The 23,898-nt window shown below is 41.9% G+C and overlaps 2 protein-coding genes across 2 annotated transcripts in view; both read left to right on the top strand.

The window, feature by feature from the left end:
* Positions 1–3,242: 3,242 nt before the first annotated feature.
* On the top strand, positions 3,243–12,405 carry KCNK16 (potassium two pore domain channel subfamily K member 16). Its single transcript, XM_052806419.1, is given in 6 exon segments — positions 3,243–3,384; positions 3,387–3,454; positions 7,499–7,610; positions 8,150–8,316; positions 10,724–10,901; positions 12,182–12,405. Coding segments are annotated over 6 exon segments (891 nt in total).
* A 5,186-nt stretch (positions 12,406–17,591) lies between these two features.
* Positions 17,592–23,898, top strand: part of KCNK17 (potassium two pore domain channel subfamily K member 17) — a 42,070-nt gene continuing 35,763 nt past the window's right edge. Inside the window, exon 1 of the mRNA XM_052806644.1 lies at positions 17,592–17,816. Coding sequence (XP_052662604.1) covers positions 17,592–17,816 — 225 coding nt within the window. The remainder of the gene's footprint in view (positions 17,817–23,898) is intronic.

Raw genomic sequence — 23,898 nt, forward strand, 5'->3', positions numbered from 1 at the left:
GTTTATTGCCCATGCTGCGTGCGTTGGCATAGATGCATTTGAGCTGGGTCATCGAATCCACCCCTAACATCGGCACGCTGCCCCCAGGCTCATCTCTGGTGCACCTAGTTTTATCCCTTGCCCCCTTCGAACCTAGTTTAAAGCCCTTTCTATGAGCCCTGCCATCTCATGAGCAAGGATTCTCTTACCCCTTTGAGACAGCTGGACACCATCTGTTGCTAGCAAGCCCGGTGCTGTGTAAGTCTCCCCATGATCAGCTCTAAGGTGGTTCATCTCTAACTGCATATTTACTCTGCAGTTTCTTGTGCACATACAATTGAATTTTTTTTTTTCATCTTTCTGCAGAAACACTGCTTTCTACGTCAGCCGCAGGACAGATCTTATCACATATTCCACGTGTCTTTTGAAGTTCTCTCCAGCTGTTTGTTATATTACCCATTAATTGATTATTTTTTCCTGCCTTTTTTTAAAATGCTTTTCAAATTATAGTCATGGTAAAGATGATAACACCTCCTCTAAAAGTTGATTAGAAATCATTTCACTTGGCCAACCAAATAGGATACACCCGTAATGTTGAAGTGCTTTAAGTAGGAATATCTGAAGTATAGAAGTAAACAGACCTTGACAATTTTAGTGACTCAATTCACAAAATCCTCAGAAAATTAAGATCCTAAAAGTAAGCCTAAGTGGACATTTTTTCTTAAGGCATAATTTAGACTGCCAAGTTTGGCGGCCAGAATGCTTTGTTGAACTGAACTGAACAGAATAGAAGGGGAGATAATAGAGGTTCAGTGCTGTATTTATTCATTTGTAACTTAATTAATAGTTTTGTACCCTTAATTGTGAAACCTACTTCAACTGTGAGAGCTTGCCTCAGCCCAGCTATGCACATGTGTTTGCATCCGTTCCAGAAAACCAGTAGGCTAGCATTCTCTTGGACTGGAGACATAGGTCCTATAAAATACAACAAGACAAACATCTGGATCTCTCACCAGAGGCAGCCCTGCTAGTGTAACAGGCAGTTGTGCAACATCCCAGGCTTGTCTACTGAAGTTCTTCTTAGATACTCTGAAAGTAATTGTCATCCTTAGCACAGACCAAGAGAAGGCCTTCCATCAGTGATAAGCAAGTTGGACATCTCAGTTTCTTCAGATCAGTTTGCTTCATAAGGTTATTGCAGTGCTCAGTAATATTGATGCCACTACAGCTTCTATCTCCTAAATGTTTCACTTCAGCCAAAAAGAAATGCCAAAGCACCAAGGCTCTGAGTCCTTGCACGTTGCACTTCTCTACTGAAATCTTTCTGTCCCCCAGTCACAGCAACAGAGTGGTCCCAAAGTCCAATATGTTCTTTTGGGAGTTCTCCACAATGCTTTTCACTTTTCAGAGTGACAAGCGGCCTTCTGCTGCCAGTCAGTCATCCTCTTCTGGGTGGAGATGGCTGGCCCTAGGCTAGGAGCACAATTCAAATGGCAAGTACAGGGGTTTTCCCAGATACAGATATGAATGAAACCATTTTTTCAGTCTTTTTCTCTGAGCACTACCTCTTGTTTGAAGGTAGGTGAAAAACAATCTGAAGCAAAGGAGGGATATCTGTATCCAGAACAATTTAATCGGAAGAGAGTTTAATAACAAAATTGCAGCCCTAGCCATATGGCCTTCTTACTCTGTGTGTGTGTGTGTGTGTGTTTTCTTTCAGAAGCAATGTGACATAGATGACTGTCATGGTTTAACCCCAGCCAGCAACTAAACACCACGCAGCCGCTCACTCACTCCCCCCCACCCAGTGGGATGGGGGAGAAAATCGGGAAAAGAAGCAAAACCCCTGGGTTGAGATAAGAACAGTTTAATAGAACAGAAAAGAAGAAACTAATAATGATAATGATAACACTAATAAAATGACAACAGTAATAATGAAAGGATTGGAATGTACAAATGATGTGCAGTGCAATTGCTCACCACCCGCCGACTGACACCCAGCTAGTCCCCGAGCGGCGATTCCCCCGCCCCCCCTTCCCAGTTCCTATACTAAATGGGACGTCACATGGTATGGAATACCCCGTTGGCCAGTTTGGGTCAGCTGCCCTGGCTGTGTCCTGTGCCAACTTCTTGTGCCCCTCCAGCTTTCTCGCTGGCTGGGCATGAGAAGCTGAAAAATCCTTGACTTTAGTCTAAACACTACTGAGCAACAGCTGAAAACATCAGTGTTATCCACATTCTTCGCATACTGAACTCAAAACATAGCACTGTACCAGCTACTAGGAAGACAGTTAACTCTATCCCAGCTGAAACCAGGACAATGACACTAGCCGTAAAGCGTTTCCTACAGAAAAATATGCAAGCCCAGCTCATTTCCAGTGCATGATAATCACTAAGTCTCCCATGAGTGAACCTCTGATACTTTTTAGCTAACTATTAAGCTTAAGCCCTCCTTCCCCTTATGCATTTGGATTAAAAGGGCAATACGGAGACTGACAGCAGTAGTGATGAGTGGTTCATTCTCTAATTCTATGGACTAAAGGGTGGAGTCATCTGACAAAGAATTCAGGAGCAGCAGGCCAGGCAGTGAGGGGACTGATCTTATTAGGGTTAGAAAAGAAAGAGAAAGTCTGTCTTGTGACCAGGCTGAATTCAGGATGTTTATGAGCTTCATCATGCTGCTTTCACTGGTGCCAGCAATGTTTGTATGGTACAGATGGCAGCTGTTGATTTTTCCATTTATTCAGCTCCATACTCTTCTTTGTTCTGGGGAGTCTGCTGTAATTAGAGACTTTATAGTGTTTTCTTGTACAAAAGCCTAGTGTTTAGAGTAAGGCTTTACTTGTCAAGACTATAAGAGTCTATCCATGTCTCTATTCGTATGACCCCGGGTAAGTCATTCAACCACAGTTTTCAGCTTCCCAGCCTGGAAAACAATACCAGTCTCAGAGGGCTTATGTCAGGCTTCATTCATTTGATTGAGATCTCTGGATAAAAGTTGTTTTAATAGGAGAAAAACACTGTGATTCACATTCTTATTAAGCCATAAATGTTCTCCCTTTATTCTGGATAGAGAAAAGATGTGGAGGATAAAATTTGCCTGTTAGTCTCATTTTATATAGGCCTGATACCTGTATGTTCTGTTAAAAAATTCTCCAGGGCAGTAACTGCGAACACGGATGTGTGATTCCTGGGCGTCCTGGGTAGCACATGTCTTGGGACAGCAACCTATTAAGTACTGAGCAGGGACTGGCAGCAGCAGCATGCCCCTACTCACCATACACAACCGGCAGATCAGCTGGACTCTGCTGCTGGTACTAGGGTATCTCTTTTACCTGCTCCTGGGTGCTATGGTGTTCCAGCTGCTGGAAAAGCAGGCAGAGACCCACTTTTGGGACCAGTTCAGCGGAAGAAGCTCAAGTTCCTGCAGAACTACACATGCTTGGACAGGCAAGCCCTGGAGCAGTTTGTGCAGGTAAGAGGAACAGGCTCCCATTATTTTTGCTCAAGCATTATTTTGGTTAGAAGAAATTATACTGTTGGGGCCAAACATGTCATAAATTGATCTGCTGTCCATGACATTAAAGGACTAACTGTACAAGAGAAAGGCAGAAGTTTCTCAAGCCCATTCACATACCTCTTTATCTTGATCTATTGCAGTTCTTTCTTTTCCCAGTCATGAACTCCCAAAATATGCAAATCTGCTGGTGCACCTTTGTGCTACCTTGCAATAATTTCAACTTAATGGTTTTCAGATCCCTCATTAATTATTACACGGGAATTATGCATGGGGACAAAAACCAAGAATCAAACCTACAAGAAGTAGCTTGCCCTTCCAAGGTTCTCCAGTCCAAACCTGTGCAAATTCTGCCCTTCTTTCATACTAGAAATTGTCAACTGCCTTTGAAGATGGTCCTGCAATTTCAGGCCTCTAAAAAAATGATAAAGTCAACCATCATGAACTGTGTTATCTATCACTTATAATGAGAGATAAAGGGCTCTTGTTCAATATGGGTTGTCAATGACATCTTCAATTACATTTTAATCTATTCCTCAAAACTGGCTGGAGATAAATTACTAGACCTTTCATGGTATTATTATAGACATATTCTCATTCTAGTATTGCAAGAACTGGACAGAAATCCTTGAACTACCACTTTCTTCATGCTTAAAATTTATCCAGTTACAGAGCTGGGTGCCTAAACAGTTTGAACTCTTTCTGCCACGTTATTAAACCTGGTAGACTCTAAACATGCTGCAAGTTTACACTGTCCGAGTCAGAGGACTTCCACAACGGTATATGCTTTTGATCAACAAAAAGCCTAGATTCTGTAAATGAATTTAAGCAAATAGTGAAGTTCAGATCAGAAAGGGAAGAGAAGGCACCTGAGCCTCTGTCTACAAGGACAATGTTCTGATTACTAATACTGTGATTATTTCTTGTGGAACATTTGGCATTGGCCAGAAAATGACTAGAGTTTTCAAGAACTTACATGGCTAAAAATACATCTGTTTTTTTCAGTTTCACCAGTTGGTGATATTATCTGTCTTTCCCTTATCTCTGTGATAATGATTGTAGAGGAGAAAACCCTGACTCTCATTCTAAACCAAATTGGGATATACTTTATAGGATTGAAAGGTTTAGTTAAGTCTCCGGTACCCTAGAAACCTTAGGAAGGGTTCACACATGTCCAGATTCTCCTCTCTCTGGCTCCAGTAGAGCTTCCTTAGCACTGCCGTGCCACTCAGAGAATCACATTTTGCTGCATCTCTGCTGAATTAGATACAATCACTTGTAAGCTGTTCCAGACAAGACCAACTGAGGGCACCAAGTTATCATCTACAAGGCACCAAGCTTCAGAGTACTTAGACTTGATAGTCCTCAAGGTAAATGTAAGTGCAGGTGCCCACTGACTCACCTGTCATCTGTAAGACCTCTTAAGAAATTTGTCCAGCTCTTACTAATAGTAGGGAATAGAAGTCTTTCCATATTAAATCTCTAACTCTAAAACTAATGCAGGGAAGCAATCATGTCTCTGCACATTTTAACTATATGGTTAAGGAGGCCTGTTCATCATGTCAGAAGTTCCAGTCTGAAAAGTCACAGCATTCAGGCTGTGGTGAGACACAGCCACTAGATTCAGTCTGAGCAGCTGACAAGTATAAGGTGTCTTGTCTTATTGCCAGCTCTTTAAACCTAAATCATGGAATCTGAGAATCAACCCAGGTTTCATTTTGCATATCCATTATCATTAATAATAGAGTTACCACTTATAATTCATTAACTTTTTATTTGATTGTGCGTTAAGCAAATTCTTTCTATTCCATGTCCATAAACTGCGTTGGCTCTGCTTGGTTAAGACTGCCTAGCTGAGAGGTGGCCCTCAGCTGCAGCTCCTAAGCTGAACAGCCTGGAGCTTTGGGAAAGTGCAAATCCAAACTCTGTGATCTAATACGTCTCTGGTAAACATACTTTGATCAAGAAATTATGCCATTCTGACAGCATAACTGAGAAGCAGATTCATTGAGTAAGGAGGTACCTTTTCTAAGTCCCTGTTTTGATTATGTCCATACTTTTTCAGCCCCAAAGGAACTGATATAAATATAGACTGAGAAGACCAAATCCTTGTCCGTGACCGTAAGTGGCTGCAATGTGCATTGGCAGGGGGACAGGAGCAGAAATGGCAGGCAGTTTTTATTCTCTCCATATCCTACTATAGCTTTATGTAGGCTTCAGACTCTTACTGCGAATTATAGCACATTGCTTTTACTTACTGGCTACTTCTGCTCCCAAATGCAACAGCTAATGTTCATCAACCATTCAACAGCTACTCTGTTTGCACTCCAGCCATAACCTTTACCTGAGCTGTAGATGGAAAGGAGCTAGGAGCTGTTATAACTCTCCCACATGAACCTGTTTGTTTAGGTAGGATTCTACTGGGCACCAGGATGCCATTTCTTTCATGGGGTTGTACTTAAAAGCAACAATCATACCAAGAAATCTGGCCCTGTCAGACTATGTCTGAAGTGTTCCATATTCAACATTGCCTTACTCTTCCATGGGCTTCATGATGTGAAAGTTGGCTTTCATGATGTGAACGTAGCTCCTCTGAACTCTTGTGCATTGAAACAGATAGAACTGACAAGTGTTCCTTACAGGGATGAATTAAACCTGTGATTATTTTAGACATTTCAAAAGACTCACACCTCAGTAGCTTATGCGTGTTCCCTCTAACCAGAAAATAAAATAGTCAACTCTAGGTAATTTGATGTGTCAAACTCTTCCCATTCTAAGAACAGGCTTTTAATGGATAATGTAAAGTTCTTTGTCATACTGAAAAGAAACTCTGCTGACACTTCAATCATGAGATCACATATGATGATGCCTAGCAGCCCTATCTGATGATCTTGATCAAACTGTAGGATTTTTTACTGAAGGAATAACATTAGCTATTAGACTTAGGATACTCAATCCACCAGCACAGATCAGCTAATATTGCAGAACCTATGCAAAATCAGATACTTTGTAGCGGGTATGTTCATCAGATAAGCAATCCTTCTGGCAGTGGTCAACATTTGAATCAAGAATATATTCTTTGGTCTCATACTCCTGGAACCAACTAAAGCTGTTGAATCCTGCTCATGTCTTGCATGATACAAAAGTCTCTGCAAGAGATGACCAAGTAATTCCTTCAGGCATTTGGCAAAATAATGAAGGCTGTGGCCTGAACCTCAAAATTGGTATGTAACAAACAAGGGGATTCTTGAAACCCCAGCCACTGAGCAGAGGGTAACCAGCCTCCTTCAGAGAAATCTACAGGAAGAGCAAAGGAACACAGTCTTCACTAAGGCAGCTAACAAGATATTCGATGCATAAATAGGAGCAGCATTTCTTTGGTATATAGTAGTTTTGGTCATCTGGTAAGAGCTATCTGGAATAGCAGAGAATATTTCATTAGCTAATCTTTCAGACTAGGTGAATCCTAACATTCATTGAAAATTATTGGGAACTCATAGCCAAAAATAGTAATTCATCCTCACTACTACTTACATGGAGGAAACAGAAACGAGCATGTTCCCCATGCCCCTCCCCACAGACACAACCATACATTTACACATGCCCAAATTAAAAACTGGAATGAGATGACTAGGCTAGGGAAGGAGAGAAGAGGAACTGCCTTTATTTTTTATGGCATAACTTCACTTTCCCAGTTTGGTCACTCTGGGGACTCCCTTCGCTCCCTTCCCCTTAGCCTTCAACTAGTTATGGAACCTATCCTACTTCAACGGCCAGTACTCCAGTGACAAGAGTTCAAGTTCCTGGCCAGCTCTATTTCCAAGTTTTGCCATGTCAGCACATGGCCATTTTAGTCAAACTCTACCCTGTTATCTACACTGTTTATTGCTCTGCTTGCTCAAGATTGAAAGCAACATTTACTTCTGTCTTTTTTTCTGACATTCTTCCTGATTTGGTCTAATGGGTTGCTCATCTTTGCTCCTTTGACCTCTTCTGCCTCAGGTCCTCATGGAAGCATGGGAAAAAGGGATCAACCCAGAAGGAACGTCTACGAATCCCAGTAACTGGGACTTCAGCAACTCCTTTTTTGCAGGAACTGTTGTCACCACTATAGGTGAGGTACTCTCTTTCCTTATAAATTGGGGTTTCCTCCAGCTGTCCTGTAAAGCCCCCAGAAATGTGTAACTGGTGGACAGAATACCTCTGAAAGACAATCTTGACTACTGTGGGTTATGGTTTTCTATTATTTTGCAATTACACCTGTTATTCTTGTGTATCCAGCATATTACACCTACAAAATAAGCTGAGTGCCTACTTGGTACATGCAATATCATTTTGTACATGCACAGCACATCTTAAGGTTGCTTTGAAGCACTCATTTGCACTCACCACAAAATCAGAGACCTATAGTAAATTACAATACTCTTTAAAAATAATATTTTTCTTGTTAAATTTTCTGTTAGTAGTAGTGAATGCACAGGGCTCCATCATACGCTATGGCAATTTGTAGGCAGATTTAATTGCAGAAAATCATAGGTCCACAGCTTCCTGAAGCTTAACGTAGTTGAGCTTCCAAGCCTAGAAACTTCCCATGGTGGCCTGCAGCCTGAACGTTAAGCCTTTTCATGTAGCTGTTTTCTTCTTTTTTTCCAGGTTGTGGTAACCTGGCCCCCAGCACAGTGGCAGGGCAGATCTTCTGTGTGTTTTATGCCTTATTTGGAGTGCCCCTCAACCTCGCCTTCCTTAATCAGTTGGGGAAAGGCCTCAATGCTCATCTGATTACCCTGGAAAGATGGGTGCAAAAGCCAGGCCGTGCTGAGGTACAGTGTCAACCTATCATTTATTTCCACTATTTTAAAACTAATTAAAGTTCTCTTCTCAGATAGGTACTGCAGCTGCTAGATTGGGTTTCTTGTGTATGCCTACATTTTTCTGAACCACAGCAATTACATGGCCCTCTATATCAGAAAATTGATATACTCCATTTATCTACAATAGCTTTAAAGCAATTTGCTTTTGCTTGAGGGACTCTAGATTTGCCTTTTTAAAACCTGACTCAGCAAAACTATTAAGCAAGCATGGCCTCAATTTTGAGCAGGGTCCTTAAGTTCTGGTGACCTTAGTACATACATACATTGCTGAATCAAGCTCTTATTATCTAGCCTATGCTAGCATCTGCCCAGAATCTAGCTCTACACTGTGCAAAGACAACTTGTTTTTATTGGCCTGCTAATCTGGCTTGAATTACCTTCCCTTATTGTGCCAGCAATTTAGCACTTCCTTCCTTTTCTTTTCTTGAAATGTAAATTCTCCTTCTCCTTATTTATAGTTTATTGGTGAGTCATTGATCTAGTCCAGATGTATTGGAATAAGGGAAGCACTGATAATAGAAAATACATGAAGGTCATTTACAACGAAGTTAGTGCATGTTTCTGAGTAAAGGTTCAATTAATTGACCTTTAGTTAGGGGAAAGGGAGATTAGGTATGTTAGATATGTTGGAACATTTCAGAGTTCTGGCATAAGTTTTTTTCTCTTTTTCATTTGTAAAATCTCTAAGTCACTGCATTCTTTACCTACACTGGGAAAGCTATAAAATTACTGTCAAATGCAGACTTGGTTTATATGAGCAAGAAGTTCTTTAGCTGCATAACCTACGTCTGTTCCCCAAATGCATGCAGCTCTACCACCAGAAGAATTTTCATGCTAGTATAGCTGCATCTTTCCTGAGATTTCTAATCGCACCTCAGGGATGTGATTTTTTTTTTTTTTCCCCTGAACTAAGACCTCATTTCTGGCAGAACTCCTATTATCAGACAAAGCTTTGGAGCTGTATCTGCTTGTTCACTCTGAAAAACCTCTTCCAAGAAGTTGGTTCACCTCCTTTTAAACACAATTTAGTCATGCTTTGGGAAATTATTTACAATCAGTTTTTCTTCATTCCTGACTTACTCTCCCCTACATTATAGGTTTGTACCTGAAAGTTCTTAAAAGCCAGGGTAAAAAGTAATGTTGTGCATTTCAGTATAAAATTTTATGCAAACTTTATTATCTAATTAAATGCTATCACACTTCTGGAATTAACTAAATGAGAACAGATATCAACTATAACCATGTCAGTCAGTAATTCTTGAAGTGCTTTGCAAATGAGGTAAGTGTTATTATACAGCTGGAGAGACATGGAACATAATATAGAATTGATTTGTCAAAGTCACCCAGTAGGCTCACGTCAAGTTTCTCAAGTTCAGCGGACTATTTTATATGTGAGATAACAGAGAGAGAGAAAGAAAAACACGATACCTGGACCTTCTACTTTATAAACAGTGGTTTGGCTGTTCATCCAGTCACAATAGGTGCACGCATAGAAAATCATGCTCTGGTTTGAATGCCCTTGAAGGCTTTTTTAAACAATTGCAATGAGTTTGCATCAGCCCACACATCACTAGTCAAAAGTTCACCAGAGTGTGTTCCCTGGAAATCCGTGAGTTCCTGATCCTCAATCCTAAACTCCTAAAATCCCCTGTCATGACCCATCCAATGGCCATTCTGTGTACCTATCTATTGCAGCCACACATGCTGTAACTTATCTCCCAGAAGGCAGACGTTTGTACTGAGAGACACAGATCCGCCCTGTGCTGACAGAAAACAGTTCTGTTCTGAATGTTTCTAAGTTAAAAATAAAAGCAGGCAAACTGACTTTACTTAGATTTCATCCAAACATATTTTTGGCTGAGCTCTTGCAAGCCACTTTGTAAATCTTTGGAAGCAGTCATGGTGAAGAGAACCCTAATTTGTTCTTGCCAATCTTTGTATCATGAGTTATGCAATACTTGGTGATTTTCCTCAAAGACAGGAGCCAATTGATTACAAGAGCATCTCCACTTGAATTGAAATTGTAAAGTGAGTATTTCATTCCTATGGTTGCCATAATAAGTTTGAAATTATGACTTGAGCATACTTACAAACTCATTGTAAAAAGCTTTAAAAAAATCCTCATTTTTTTCCTAATTTTGAGATTTTTTTGGATTCATGATTAGGTACAATATCTCTGTGCAGGGTAAACAGCAAGGTCAGCCTGCAGTGCATGGAAGCATTGGTTTATCCTTTCTTTTTTGGGCATTGCTCCCAGCTGGAGTGGGTTTGTGATTCAAGAGCAAAACAGAGCCAGCAATTTCCACTAGACAACTGCTCTGTGCTGTTTAGCTGTCATCTTCCTTTTATCTTTCAGGTGGTTCAAACACTGACAGTGGCAATCTTCCTGACCACTGGGACCTTGCTTTTTCTAGTGTTCCCACCATTGGTCTTCAGTTATGTAGAAGGCTGGAGCTACGGAGAAGGCTTTTACTTCACCTTCATCACCCTGAGCACCATTGGATTTGGGGACTATGTAGTAGTTAATAAAGAAGGTGAACTGGATTGAGCTTTGTAATTAGTTACTCTAGTATAACGCTAAATACAGAGAGCACAGATATCCATTCTACCATAAATCTGGTACAAGAGTGAGCTGACCCAGTCTGGTAATGATGAGCTAATGTACTATATGACATTAGGCATTTTTCTCTTGGCAGCTAAGCTGAGAGCCACCAAACTCATTTCACATATGCCACTGAACACCCATTCAACAGTGACTATGTCCAAGCTGGTACGAATGTGATCCATGAGTGATAGGTGGAATATAAATGAAATCTCTTTGTCAGTATTAAGCCTTTGAAACACCCTCTCCTAACAGTGATTTGTTTCAGCAAGTGCCTATCATTCCCAATAAGAAATCATGTCAAAAATGAAATGATCAGTACTTACAACGGGGATAATATTACTGACAACCCTAGGACACCTGTGAAAGAAAACAAAACCAGTGAGATTACATAGTCTTTAGAGATCTAGGCTGAGACACAGCAGTAGAGAGACATGAGGGGTTATTTTTCCGCCCACTTATTTGAACAAATGGTCTTAACAGGTTATGTATAGTGTGTTTATTTGTTAAAAACACTAGGGTCTGTTACTTCACGAGTAGTAGCTCTCCTCTCCTAGAGGTCATAACTATGTCCCAAAAGGAAATAAAAACCCATCCCGTGCTGAATCTGGACACTGTGGAGTTTCATGATGATCTGGATGACAGAGACTAAATGGGTGGCTGCGGTGCTGCCCTGTCCCTGTATCAGCTGCACCGATTGTCCATGCTGTGGAAATACCAAACTGGGAATTAAGATTCCCATAACCACCTACTTAAAACAGCTGCATTTCACGTATAATATTCTCCAGGTAATTCTGAATCCTGGTTACTGAGGTATATCACCCTACAAAAAGCAATAACTATATCACTGAGGTAGTAAACCATATTTTTCTAAGTGCGTCTCTTGAGTATAATATGGCTAATATGGATTCAACATTGGGTTTCCAAGATGATGTTTTTCTTTGTCAGTGGCTAGGAACACTCGATTTTGTGCATCCCTGATTAGCAATAGATATGGCTATTTTTATTATATATCCTCAGCTCCAGAGATTTGATGCCAACTGTGCTAAGCTTAACCTGAGAGTTGGAACACAAAAAGCAAAAAGCTCATAGATCACACAGACTTGTTAAACATACACTTTTGAAGGGGGTGGAGAGGGTGTATGAGCATGTATGTTGTCTGGCAGACCAAAGCTATCAAGATTAATATGCAAAGTTTCCTGGATTTTTCAGGCACAAACCCCAACAAGCACTATATCTCAGTGTACAGGAGCCTAACTGTGATATGGATTGTTTTTGGCTTGGCCTGGCTAGCTCTGGTCTTCAATGTGGGAGCTGATTGGATGGAAAAATTCCTTCAGCTAAAGTGGCACAAGCCTGACTTAAGCTTGGCAGAAGGACCCACCACCAAATTGGAAGATGAACCTGAGCAGCCTAGAATTCACATCCCTAGCTGAGCAAGGTACACAGAAAGCAGTCTTGAAAGCTCATCTTTCATCTATATCTCACAGTAAGCAAGCCCTGTGGATAAAGGACTAAACCACAGGTTGTGGACTGTTTCCTAAGGAGGAAATGTTTCAGATGCATTGAAATTTCCACACACTGTGTAGGCATCAGCCAATTAAAACCTCCAAAGAAGTAGCACGCATGGTAAAACAAGTGTCCCAGGATTCATTTTACACCTCTCACTCAACAAAGGCAACTTACCCTGAAGTAATCAATTATTATCCTTTCTCTTTCTCCAGTGGAATATAGTTCTTATGGTCACTCATTTTCAAAAAATCTAGAGTGACTGCCTCCCAGCTCCAATGACAAGTCATGTCACCGAGAGTCTCAAGTGGAAAAAGTCAGGTACAAAAATCTTTCTGCATTTCAAATCAGAAAACAAACAAAAACACAGAGGAATATCGACAGTAATGACCACCTACTTAATGACATCCATCCAATTAAGATTCAGTTGATGTTGTCTGAAATTAGCAGCTTTCATATAAAATGATAACATTTCTTTAGTTCCTGGTCTAAAATGCTTTTCTTTTAAATTGTACAGAAATTATGCGTCTATCCAGTGCTGCCTGGACTGTTACAATTCATTTCAGAGTGAACTGACAGCTCAGAGCAGGTCCTTCTCTTTATCACAGTTCATTTCACAGCCACTTGAAAAAAGCACTTTAAACTAAATTTAAATGCAAGCAGACTTCCTTATTTCCAGCCAGATCACAAATATTATTAGAGTCTGGCATTTGCTTTGGGCCAGTTCAGTGAAGAACTATCATGCACCATACAGAGATGGTGCTGTCCGTTTACCTCTAAACAAGGCTGATGATAGGCTCTTGTGTTAAATCTGATCCTCAGTCATGCACATCGTGTCACCTGTGAGAAACAGGGAGTTTGATTTTATCACAGGTATTGTAAGTCAAAAGTAGCAGCAGCCATCTCCAAAGAAGCGGAAAAGCCAAAGAAGGACATTTAAGCACCTTATGACAAGCTAATCACTGAGATGTAAAACTGTAGTCATACTCTGTATTAAAGTATACTACAGAAACTTGATAAAACAATTATCCATTCATTGAGTACCATACTAGATTGTTTATAATCATCACTAACACGTTCCATGGGTATGCTTGTAATTATGTACACACTGCTATTTATTCAGTGTGTTTATAACTCATACTAACCATCAATTAATCCTATAAAATCCTTTATAAGTGGAACTAATGTAAAGTGTGAGTGAAATATGACCGGGCATGTAGACTAGTTCCAAGCTAGCCTATGGCTGACAGGCTAGAGTAACATCAAACGTCAGCAACTGCTTTGATATTTCATTTTGGGGAAGTGTCCATAAAACATGTAGACATGTGTATAGGTCACAAATCTCTTCCCACATACCTTCTGTGCTAGATTTTTACTTCTGAGGAGGGTCACAACAGATGCTTGTTCTTACATCTGACTTGGTGCTTGTTTTCTTTGTTGCTGACTCCTGCATAGTGCAGTGTGGCTGCTCAAAATCTGAAATGCTGGTATGTAAGAATGCCAGCTATGGTTTTTTCAACTCATTTCAAAACTGAGTTTTCAAACGCTTATCCCATCTAAGATTTCCCTCATGTCTTACCACTACCTACCTCACAGATTTTATCTCCTCAGTTTTTGCACTGATGTTTCTGTATGCCCTCAGCTATTCCCATAAATCTGTGCAACAGCTTTCTTTGTAGCCTCTGTCACCAAGAGCAGCCAACTCTCTCCTGTCTGGCTTTTTGTATCTTTGCAAATCTCACAGGAAACTTTCTCAGTATTCTCTATTCTTCGGACATAATGTTTGCATATGCAATTGCTAACATCATCAGCATCACTGTACTCTGTACCTGCCTTGCATCAACACTACAAGACATTTTAGGCCTGTTTGTGTGAAAGACAAAACTAAAGTTCTACTGACTTTTATATCTAACCTGTTCCCTTCACCTTGCCTTTTTCCATGCCTTCCTTACTTCATCTAGCCACAGGCAGCCACAAAACATGCACCTGTCTAAAGGTGATCCTATAGAGTGTTGTACACCATGCTGCATGCCATAAAAAATGATAATGAGGTTTATCAGGGATAGAAAGCATGCATGCACCACTTACTGGCAAAGTGTTAAAATCATTCTTACTTGACATCTGACAGCAGGGTGTTTGGATTGCTTTTACTGCAGTCCAGAAAATTGCTCCTGTACCTGATACTGATTTTGCAAAGTAGCAGCGTGGTGAGACTATCTTCTGAATTCTTTGCTACTGCTGCTTTTAGTAAGGCTGAAAGTAGCTGCAGCAGTTCTCAAACTGCCAGCTGGAAGACTGAAAATGGTACCTTGAATCAAGCATATCGCCATGTTGAAACAGAAAAGAGAAAGATACTGATGACCTCTCCTGTGTTACACACGATAGAAATTTCTTGCTCACTTTGTCAATTTTTCAAGTTCCTGAAAAGATCCTAAAGGTCATGCACATCTGTAATCAAAGTTACTTTGAGATACATACTTGGAGCACTGGCCCGGTTCTTGAGCATGGATGGATCAATCGCTTTCTAGTACCCTTCCTCTAAGACAAAGGTAGTAAACAAGTATCAACAGACCAGCTAAGAAAAATAACGTGGAAGAACTGTGCAATCACAAGGGCTTACAAGGAGCCAGAGGAGTGCACAAAAGGGACTCTTCTGCTCTTTTAATAACCCATTTTACCAGTGGTGCAATCCTGCACAGAATGGAGATTACACAACCTGCTACAAGATGCTCAGCTCAGATGCATGGAATACAGCCCTTCTGAAGCCTCTGAATGTAGCTCTGTGGCCTGTGGCAGAAGCAATGGCCCAGGCAGTGTCCATCTGTGATGTGGAAAAGTAGCATATTGTCCTGAGCAGCTACCACTTGCAGTCCAGTGGAGGACAAGAAGCAAACATCCTTCCAGGCTTACTTACCTTTTAAGCCTACTCAGCAAGCCCTCCCTCATCCTCAGATATATTGGTACCTTCCAGACAACACCAAAATATCATCTGCAAATATTTGAGCCATTCCCTCTGGAGATGTAAATAGAAGGCTGACACACAAGTGACATTTCTGAGAATACTCAAGAAAATCAGCCATTAAAATTTCATATGATTCTGTGAAGATTTGTTGTGAATCTTGATCTCTTCTCTTCCTACCCAAATTCCCTCTAGCAAGCACATGCTTGATGTCCTGGGTTTTTGGTCTTGCTTGTAGTTACAAACCCTGAGTCTCACCTGTAATTTGTTTTATATAATATATCTTTAGTATTGTCGTGGTTTCAGCCCAGCCGGTAACAAAGGACCACGCAGTCGCTCGCTCACTCCTCCCGCCCCCCTCCGGTGGGATGGGGAAGAGACGGAGGAGGAAAAAAAAAAAAACAAAACCACAGAACCTCGAGGGTTGAGATAAGGGCAGTTTACTGGGACAACACACAAAAAAGAGAAGTTACAACAACAACGGTACTAATGAAAGAATATACGAAACGAGCGATGCACAGTGCAACTGCTCACCACCCGGAACCCGACGCTCCGCCACTTCCCCCACCGAAAGTCGAGAGAACTCCCCCCAGCCCGCTCCCCATTTATATATACTGAGCATGATGTCACATGGTATGGAATAGCTCCTTGGCTAGTTCAGGTCAGCTGCCCCGGCTATGCCCCCTCACCTCCCAGGTTCCTGTAAAAATTAACTCTATCCCAGCTGAACCCAAGACAAGTATAAACATTAATTGCTATATGTTTAGTTTGTAATGTTTCAGCATGGTTATACTTAGTGTGCTTTGTATAAACTATCTGATTTTAATGCAGTTAAAATATCAAAATGTAGCTCAGATGTGTCTATTTCCTGATCTTAAATGAGAGAGGAAACTTGAGTATATATATACTTTTTAGTATCTTTGCATCTTTTCTTTCTCATATATATTTTTAAAGAAGGCTTTTTTCATTTCCATTTTAAACATCATTCAGTAATGAATACATTGAAAATGCAGAGTTAAGACTGAGCAATGAGCAGCATAACTATTTTTGTTTTAAGACTGCGTTTAGGATGATATCTTTAAACTGGAATTGGTCTATCCTTTGAGTGTTAAGTTTTGCATCTTGCCAGTAAAACCATGAGTTAATGCTAGTCAGTTTAAAGCACCTCCCAGAAAAACGTGAATTAGCACATTACCAGAACTGTTTCAGTGGTGCAATACCTGTTTGAAGGCCACCTTATTTGTAATAGTACGAACACTCCCCTGGCAAAAAAAAAAAAAAAAAAAATCCCAGGGCAGTGTGAGAAGACACTACTATCTGACAGCACATAAAGGCATCCTGTTCAGAAATTTAGTGGGTGTATTCTCCTTTATCTCATATTCTGCAAACAAACTTTTTTTACACCCAAAGTGATTTGATTGTTTTTTCTATTGGTGAGGGTACAGAGGGGAACATTTGATGTAGTCCTATACAAGAAAATAATTAATCAAATAAGTCTTGGGAACTACCAGTGCGAAGAAGGTGCTCCCATCTTTCATAGGAGAAACCACAAACAATAAAAAGACACACAAGCTTACTACCTTTACAATTGCTTATATCGAAGAGTCGTTATCAGAACACCTGTTTGCTGCCTCTTAAATTAGCTTAGCAGCTGCATGAAGGAGGAAACTAGAGTTATGCAAGTCGCTGGTATGGTGATCTGTAACTGATACTAGCTGGTTAGATAAGCAATTCGGTTTGCTGGTAAGGGTGTTGGGTAGCATCCCTCCGAGGGACGAACGTGCCTCGGCATCCGTTCTCGCACAGAGAAGGGAGCCATAAAGCAGTTCCGCGCTCCGGAGAAGGCAGGTGGGAAGCGGAGTAGCGCAGGAGGAGGGCGAGAGCGGCGGGGGGGGGGGGGCGGGCTGCCGCAGGGGAACGGGCGGAACCCGCTGCCCTGGCCCGGCCCAGCGCGGCTCTGGGCTTCTCTCCGCGCCGCGGAGGGTGGGAAGGGGCAGATCGGGGGCAAACTGGGTGGGGGAAGGCCCGGGGGAGGCGCTGGGGGCCGGCCGGGCGCCCTGCCCGGCCCGGCGCAGTTCTCCTCCCGTGGGCGGCCTCGCTCCCGCCCCCGGCCCGGCACCTCCTTCAGCTCCGGGGGCGGCGGCGGCAGGGCTGATGGTGGTGGCGTGGCGGCGGCGGCGGCAGCGGCGGCGCCGGCGCTGGGGCGTGCCGATGCTGCTGACGGTGTACGTGGGCTATGTGGGGCTGGGCGCCGGCGTGCTGCAGGCGCTGGAGCGGCCGGCCGAGGTGCAGGCGGCCCAACACCTCCTCCAGCAGCACTGGGAGCTGCTCGCCAGCCACACCTGCCTGCAGAGGCCCGGCCTCCAGCGGCTCATCGAGGTGAGCCCGACGGCCCCTCCGTCGGCGCGGCAGCGGCGGAACAAAGCACCCGCCCAGCTGGGAGCTGCCGCGGCAGGCGCTGCCTTCGTCCTGGGGCGGGGGGGCGGTTAGTAATGGCAGGACCGTCGCCTCCTGCCTGCGAGAAGCTTAAAACTTTCTTCCTATCTGTATCTATGCGCACACATAATCCCGCCCCGCAGAAGCTGCCCGCGGCGTGGGAAAAGCTTTCCTCTCCGGGGGCAGCTCAGTGGGCGCAGGAGCGCGGAGCGCCGCGTTGCTCTGGGTCGGCCGACACGTCGGGCTTTCCCGGCTTGTCACCGAGTATTTCGGCCCTGTTTTCTGTCTGCTGGTAAAGAGTTTCTCTTGTTCTCCGCTGTCCTCCCACAAGTTGTGGCGTTCCCGAGTTTTTAAGGGATGCATCCTGACAGAAGGAGGACGGTAGCAGAGTTTTCCCATTATGTGGTAATTACCTGGGGTTAACTGCAGGTAGGCTTTGTTTTGCTGTTGAACTTAAGAATGAGTTATAGTCTGTGACATCTTACAAGTGGTAAATTGTAATGGAGAAGCTTTGTCGTGGCAAGTTTAATTGGTGTTTATACTAGTCTCAAACTCTTTAAGTTTTTGTTACTTAAAGGGGAATAGAAAATCCTGGTAATACAACTTAAGGTATCCTTACAAATGTTTCTGAGGATATTTGCGGGATGGTTGCAAAATGTAAAGCAGGACCAAATGCAGTCTTATTAAAGTATACATGGATGCATTTTATGATGCAGATATGAGCAAAGTGGGATAAATGGCTTCTCTCCTTGCTCAATTTTTCTCTGAAAAAGAAAAACCTACAATATTAAAGCAACTTGAATATTTACCCGAACCATTCTAGTTCAGTAGGTGCTGGTGATTGAATATGTACTGCTTGCTTTGGTCTATGTGCCTCAAATAGATGTTGCCAAACAAATGAAGAAAACTTGATGGTTTTGTAGAAGCAGTGTTCAGTGGTGGCTGAAACTGTAGTAGCTGGCCACCAGAGTTCAAAGGACCTGAAAGGGACTTGGATAAGTGTTTCCAGGGTTTTTTCCCAGGAGCGAGAAAAACACAGAAACCATCAAACAGATAATCTTGTCAGGAGTTCAGCAAGGCCCTGGCAGACAAAATTATGCTGATAACCTATGTCAGGCTCTCATCTCTTGACTATCTAGATGGTAAATTCTCTGTGGCAGTCAGTAGTACATTGAAGGTAGGATATGAATTTGGACCCTTGTAAGCTACTGTGGTATGTACTTATATATTTTATAGTGTGTCCTGTGCTAGCTGTGGAATATAAATAGTCAGAGAGAAGTGAGAAATACTTCAGACACCAGTCTGGCATTCCCTAAAGGCAGGTCTGAGCTGAGCTTTATTCAGCACTGGTCCATTGAACAGTGAGCGCTAGGCATGGCTCTTGCCCTGGGGCTGGAAGGGTTTCACTTGATGAATGACAGTAACAGGGTGATGGTGGAGAGAAGATGATGATCACAACTGAGTGGGTAGAAAGGTGTTGCTAATGTCATTTGATGGTTTGTTTTACTGTAGGGTGACCTCTACTAATTCTTGATACTGTCTGGTAGTCGACGGAAGAGGACAGCTGCCACACTGCTACAATATACTGTGCGAGTACTTAATTGTGACCTGAGCAAGCCCTGGATGAGGAAATGAAAGAAGTTTTGTTTCATTGAATGGAGTGTCTGTGCATGCCTTCATGCTTTGAGAAACTGTAGTCTGAGTTTGAATGGCTTTGTGTGTTATTTTTAATAACTTTCACAGTGAGAAATTAATCTTAAACACATAATCCGCAGGACTACTTCTTTCCTACACTCTTTTCTAATTTCCTGTGTAGCAATTGCTTGGATACTGTAAGAGTGCTCAAAAAATTGAGATGTTTTTCTGTGCAGTAAATTGCACGTAGTTTATCAGGCAGTGTCATCACTGGTCCCCTTCAGATAACAAACTCGTATTCTAGGTAGACAGCTGATTATTTGCTAATTAAGACAGACATATAAAGAGTGTTTGTGAAAACATAAAACAGTGTGTGAATTTTAATTGCTTTGACATTACTGGCAATTCCTCATTGTTTTCTTACAGCTCTTTAATCCTAGATAATTCTAAACTCCATTTTAAGTGTATAGGGGCTAGTATGGAATAAAATCCCAGTTTGCTAAGCAATGAATAAACATCATTTTACAACCTGTTTATCACTTAGTTCCTGGTTACCAACTGGGAGTGGAAATTCACTGTTCCCGCCCTTGCACAGATGGAGAGCAAGAGAGCTCCTGCTTCAAGGAGTTAGCAGGAGAGCACAGTGTGAGGATGGGCAGGAGGAAAGGCAAAGGCAAACAGACCATGCTGCCATAGCTAGACCAGTGAATTCTCATTCAGTAATTTCTATGGCTCCGATCCTTTCCAGGGAAGAAGTAATTTTCTAGTTAACAAAATAAGACAGAGATGGAAATAGCAGACCAACAACAAAAACTGAATGGCAGAGGAGAAAGTGTTAGAAAGTGTGTGACATCTGTAGTGGTGGGTTCCTGCTTCCCACAGCTGTGTCTTTTTTCTTTTGTTTTTTCCTGGAGGGACTGGCTGGCTCTTCCCCTGCGGGATGCTGAACAGTCCCACATTTCCTAAATAGCTGAGGGTAGCATGTGTGAGTGCTTTATGTATAAGCAAACAAAATGCATGCTCATGTGTTTATACACACATATATGTATATGGGGAAGACTGATTTGCATTTTTCTTGGCTTTCATTACTTATGCTTAGAACAAGGACAGCTTAGGGGACAACAGAGGGACTCTGGCCATGTGTCCCTCTACTGTGCATCCAGTAACATCTACTCAAGGAAGACATAAGTTTGGTTTTGTTGACCCATCTAACCCTAGGCTATTTTTCTGACACTGTATATAGTTTGTGACATGAACACATGTTCACCAGGACCAAGATGGAAAGTGAACACTTCTTCACGAGCCATTAGGGAACATACAGAGATGGCGATATCTGGCTTTTTATTATAAATATGGTGGTGGTCTTCAGCTGGAATTACTGGCTGTGAGGTTACATCAAAGGAAGCTCTCAATGATAAGATTTGCAGAAGATTGAAACAGATGCAATGATGAGGCAGGTTTCAGGCAATACACCCTCAGTACAGTGAAGAACAGTAACTGGACTCAGCTGGGGAAAAAAGTACATAATAGTCTCTGTCCAGGCAAAAATTATGTTGGTTCCAGACTTGAGAAGTGTCTAGAGAGTGAGGCTGCCCATAAAAAGGGTGCTTTCTGTACTGGTGTATCTCTTGGAGCTGATACCCTCTCTGACCTTTTGGGGGCGGGGGGCACCTAGTCACACTACCCAGTGAGATGCACTTCTAGTGCACAAGTCTCTCAGTTTTACTGCCTAGGGTGAGTATGTATAGCTCTGCTTCAGCTGAGCTGTCCTCCAAACTACCTCCTTTTCCTGCATCATTTTCAGTGGTTACAGGCACCAGTGTAGCCATAGCTACTGTACTTCTCAGTGTCTCTTTAGTCACATGATTGGCCTTATGGCCAGACTTGGAACAGTGTGTTTTCTGGGTTAGGCTGTTACCATGGCATCCTTTTCATGCTACCCTTTCTTTTTTGATGTAACCTTTTTTGTTGTTGTATATGTATTTCCCCAATGCGGCTGTTTCCTGTATTTATTATATTGTTCTATCCACTTTCTATTACTGTAGATGCATAATGCTATTTAAACGCAATTACTGAGTTAATTTTCTTCTTAGTAGCTGGTACAGTGTGTTTTGGATTTAGCATGAGAATAATGTTGATAACACATTGATGTTTTAGGTGTTGTGAAGTAGTGCTTATCCTAAGTTAAGGATTTTCCAGTTTCCCCATGCTCTGCCAGCAAGCAGGTGTACAAGAAGCTGGGAGGGATCATAGCCAGGACAGCTGATCTAAACTAGCCAAAGGGATATTCCATAGCATAGAACATCATGCTCAGTATATAAACTGGGGGGAGTTGGCCAGGAGGGGCGGACTGCTGCTTGGGCATTGGTCAGCAGGTGGTGAGCAATTGCGTTGTGCATAACTTATCTTTTGGTTTTTTTATTTCTAATTATATTCCTTTTAATTACAATTATATTTTACTATTATATTTTATTTTATTGTACTTTAGTTAATAAACCATTCTTAAAAAAAAAACAAACACCAAGAAAAGACAAGTGATTGGAAACTGGAAAATCCTTGACTTAGGGTAAGTGCTACCTAGCAGCACCTAAAACATCAGTCTGTTAGCGTTATTCTCATGCTAAATCCAAAACACACTGTACTAGCTACTAAGAAGAAAATTAACTCTATCCCAGTTGAAACCAGGACACAAGATTTAATGTGTAGTGATAAGGACCTAATTCTAAAGGGCAGGTCATAAACTAAAAGCAAAGCCTGCAGGTGGATCTAGATACTGTTATCTCCAGAGTCAACAGCTAGAGCTACAGAGTTTTAGTTCATGTTTACAAGAGCAATGAGATCCCATGTGACTGAAAGATCCTCATCAATACTTTGGCTTGCACTGACATTGAACCAGCAGAGATTTGTGCCAGCTGTCAGGAAGTACAACCCTGCAAATACAGTTTACTAAAATCATCTTGCCCACAGGTGATGCAGCAGTGAGTGACTGTTAAGGGGTAAGCATCGGAGATCACCTGTTGGTGATAAGGGACTTTAAGGAACAGCATTGGCTCTTGGTATTGTGGAGCAGTGATATCTGTATAGAACCCACTGTAGTCAAATATCCATTGGCTTGTCACAGGTGAAATAGTGTTGATCCCCTGTAATTGTTCTTTCCAAGTTCCTTCTTACCAAAATGTACTACTGCTTTGGTTAAGTTATAGCCAGTTTGTTCTCCTCCAGACCTATTAATTACAAACAACTATGGGTACCTTACCAAGAGTGTGCATTCTGTGCTTATAATATTCTATTATAGTGTACCTTTGACAGAAGTTGTTAGAGAGAAAATCTTTATAAGGCAGTAGGCATATAGTATTCTGGAAGGCAATAGGCTAGCACTATATTGTTGGACTTTTTGGAAGGCAAGGTAGAGATCTACTGATGAACTGTTGTTTCTGGTTAGTTGACTCCTAGGTCTTCTGGTCAATGATGTAGTGTCTAGTACCTGTGTTTAAAAAGAGAAGGGGGGGGGGGAGCAGAGCACAGGAACCTATTACATTTATATACCTCTGCCTAAAGAGAGATGTTCTTTGATGTTACCAAATTCTCAGTTACAGCTGGTCAGGCCTGGTGCAAAGTAATGAGTAAGGAAGTGTAGCAAGCTGGAATTAACTGATAACTGTCTCAATAACCAGTCCAGCCAGGCAGGTTTGAGACACTACTAGCAGTGGATATCTAAAGACCAGGGGGGTGGCCTCTGAAAAGACAAATGGCAATTCTTGTCAGTTGTTTGAAGATGTGGGTTACTCTTAGAGGTACTTGTTCATCATACTCTATCCTTTTTAAATGCAACTAAAAGAAAAAATAACTAGTAGAGAAAGAATTTACCAATTCTACAAGGATGATGCAATCCAACCTACTGTGCTCTGTTCTGTAGATTATATAGGCGGTTCCCTTCAACAGACCCTGCTTATTTCTGTTGCAGCCCAGCTCTCAAGTTACTTGTATCATTGGGGTTTGGGAAGTGACTGGAATTCAGCAATGCTTTGTCCCATGAATCATGCCACAGATTCTTCCTTGATATAAAAGCTTAATTTTTAGAAAAAGTACTGGCGGCTTAGGGTAACAGTGGTTGCAGTGTTATGTTACTTTATGACATCTCTTGCTCCTTTTCTTTTGAAGAGGAAGTCTAGATGAAGTCTGGTAAGCCGTAGTGCAGACCCATCTGCAAAGTAAAAGTGCTTTTGCTGGTAGGGTTCATTTAGTTTAGAGGAATTAATACCAATTATATTAGCAAAAATGGGGGGGGAGGGGTGGCAGTGATTTGATCAGGTCTCGGGTTATTCAAGTGACACGAAGTTAAAAAACTAGCTGGATTTCATTGAATTCATAATGTACCTTGTGCCTGCTC

The sequence above is a fragment of the Harpia harpyja genome, chromosome 13, assembly GCF_026419915.1.
Source record: "Harpia harpyja isolate bHarHar1 chromosome 13, bHarHar1 primary haplotype, whole genome shotgun sequence".
NCBI lineage: Eukaryota > Metazoa > Chordata > Aves > Accipitriformes > Accipitridae > Harpia > Harpia harpyja.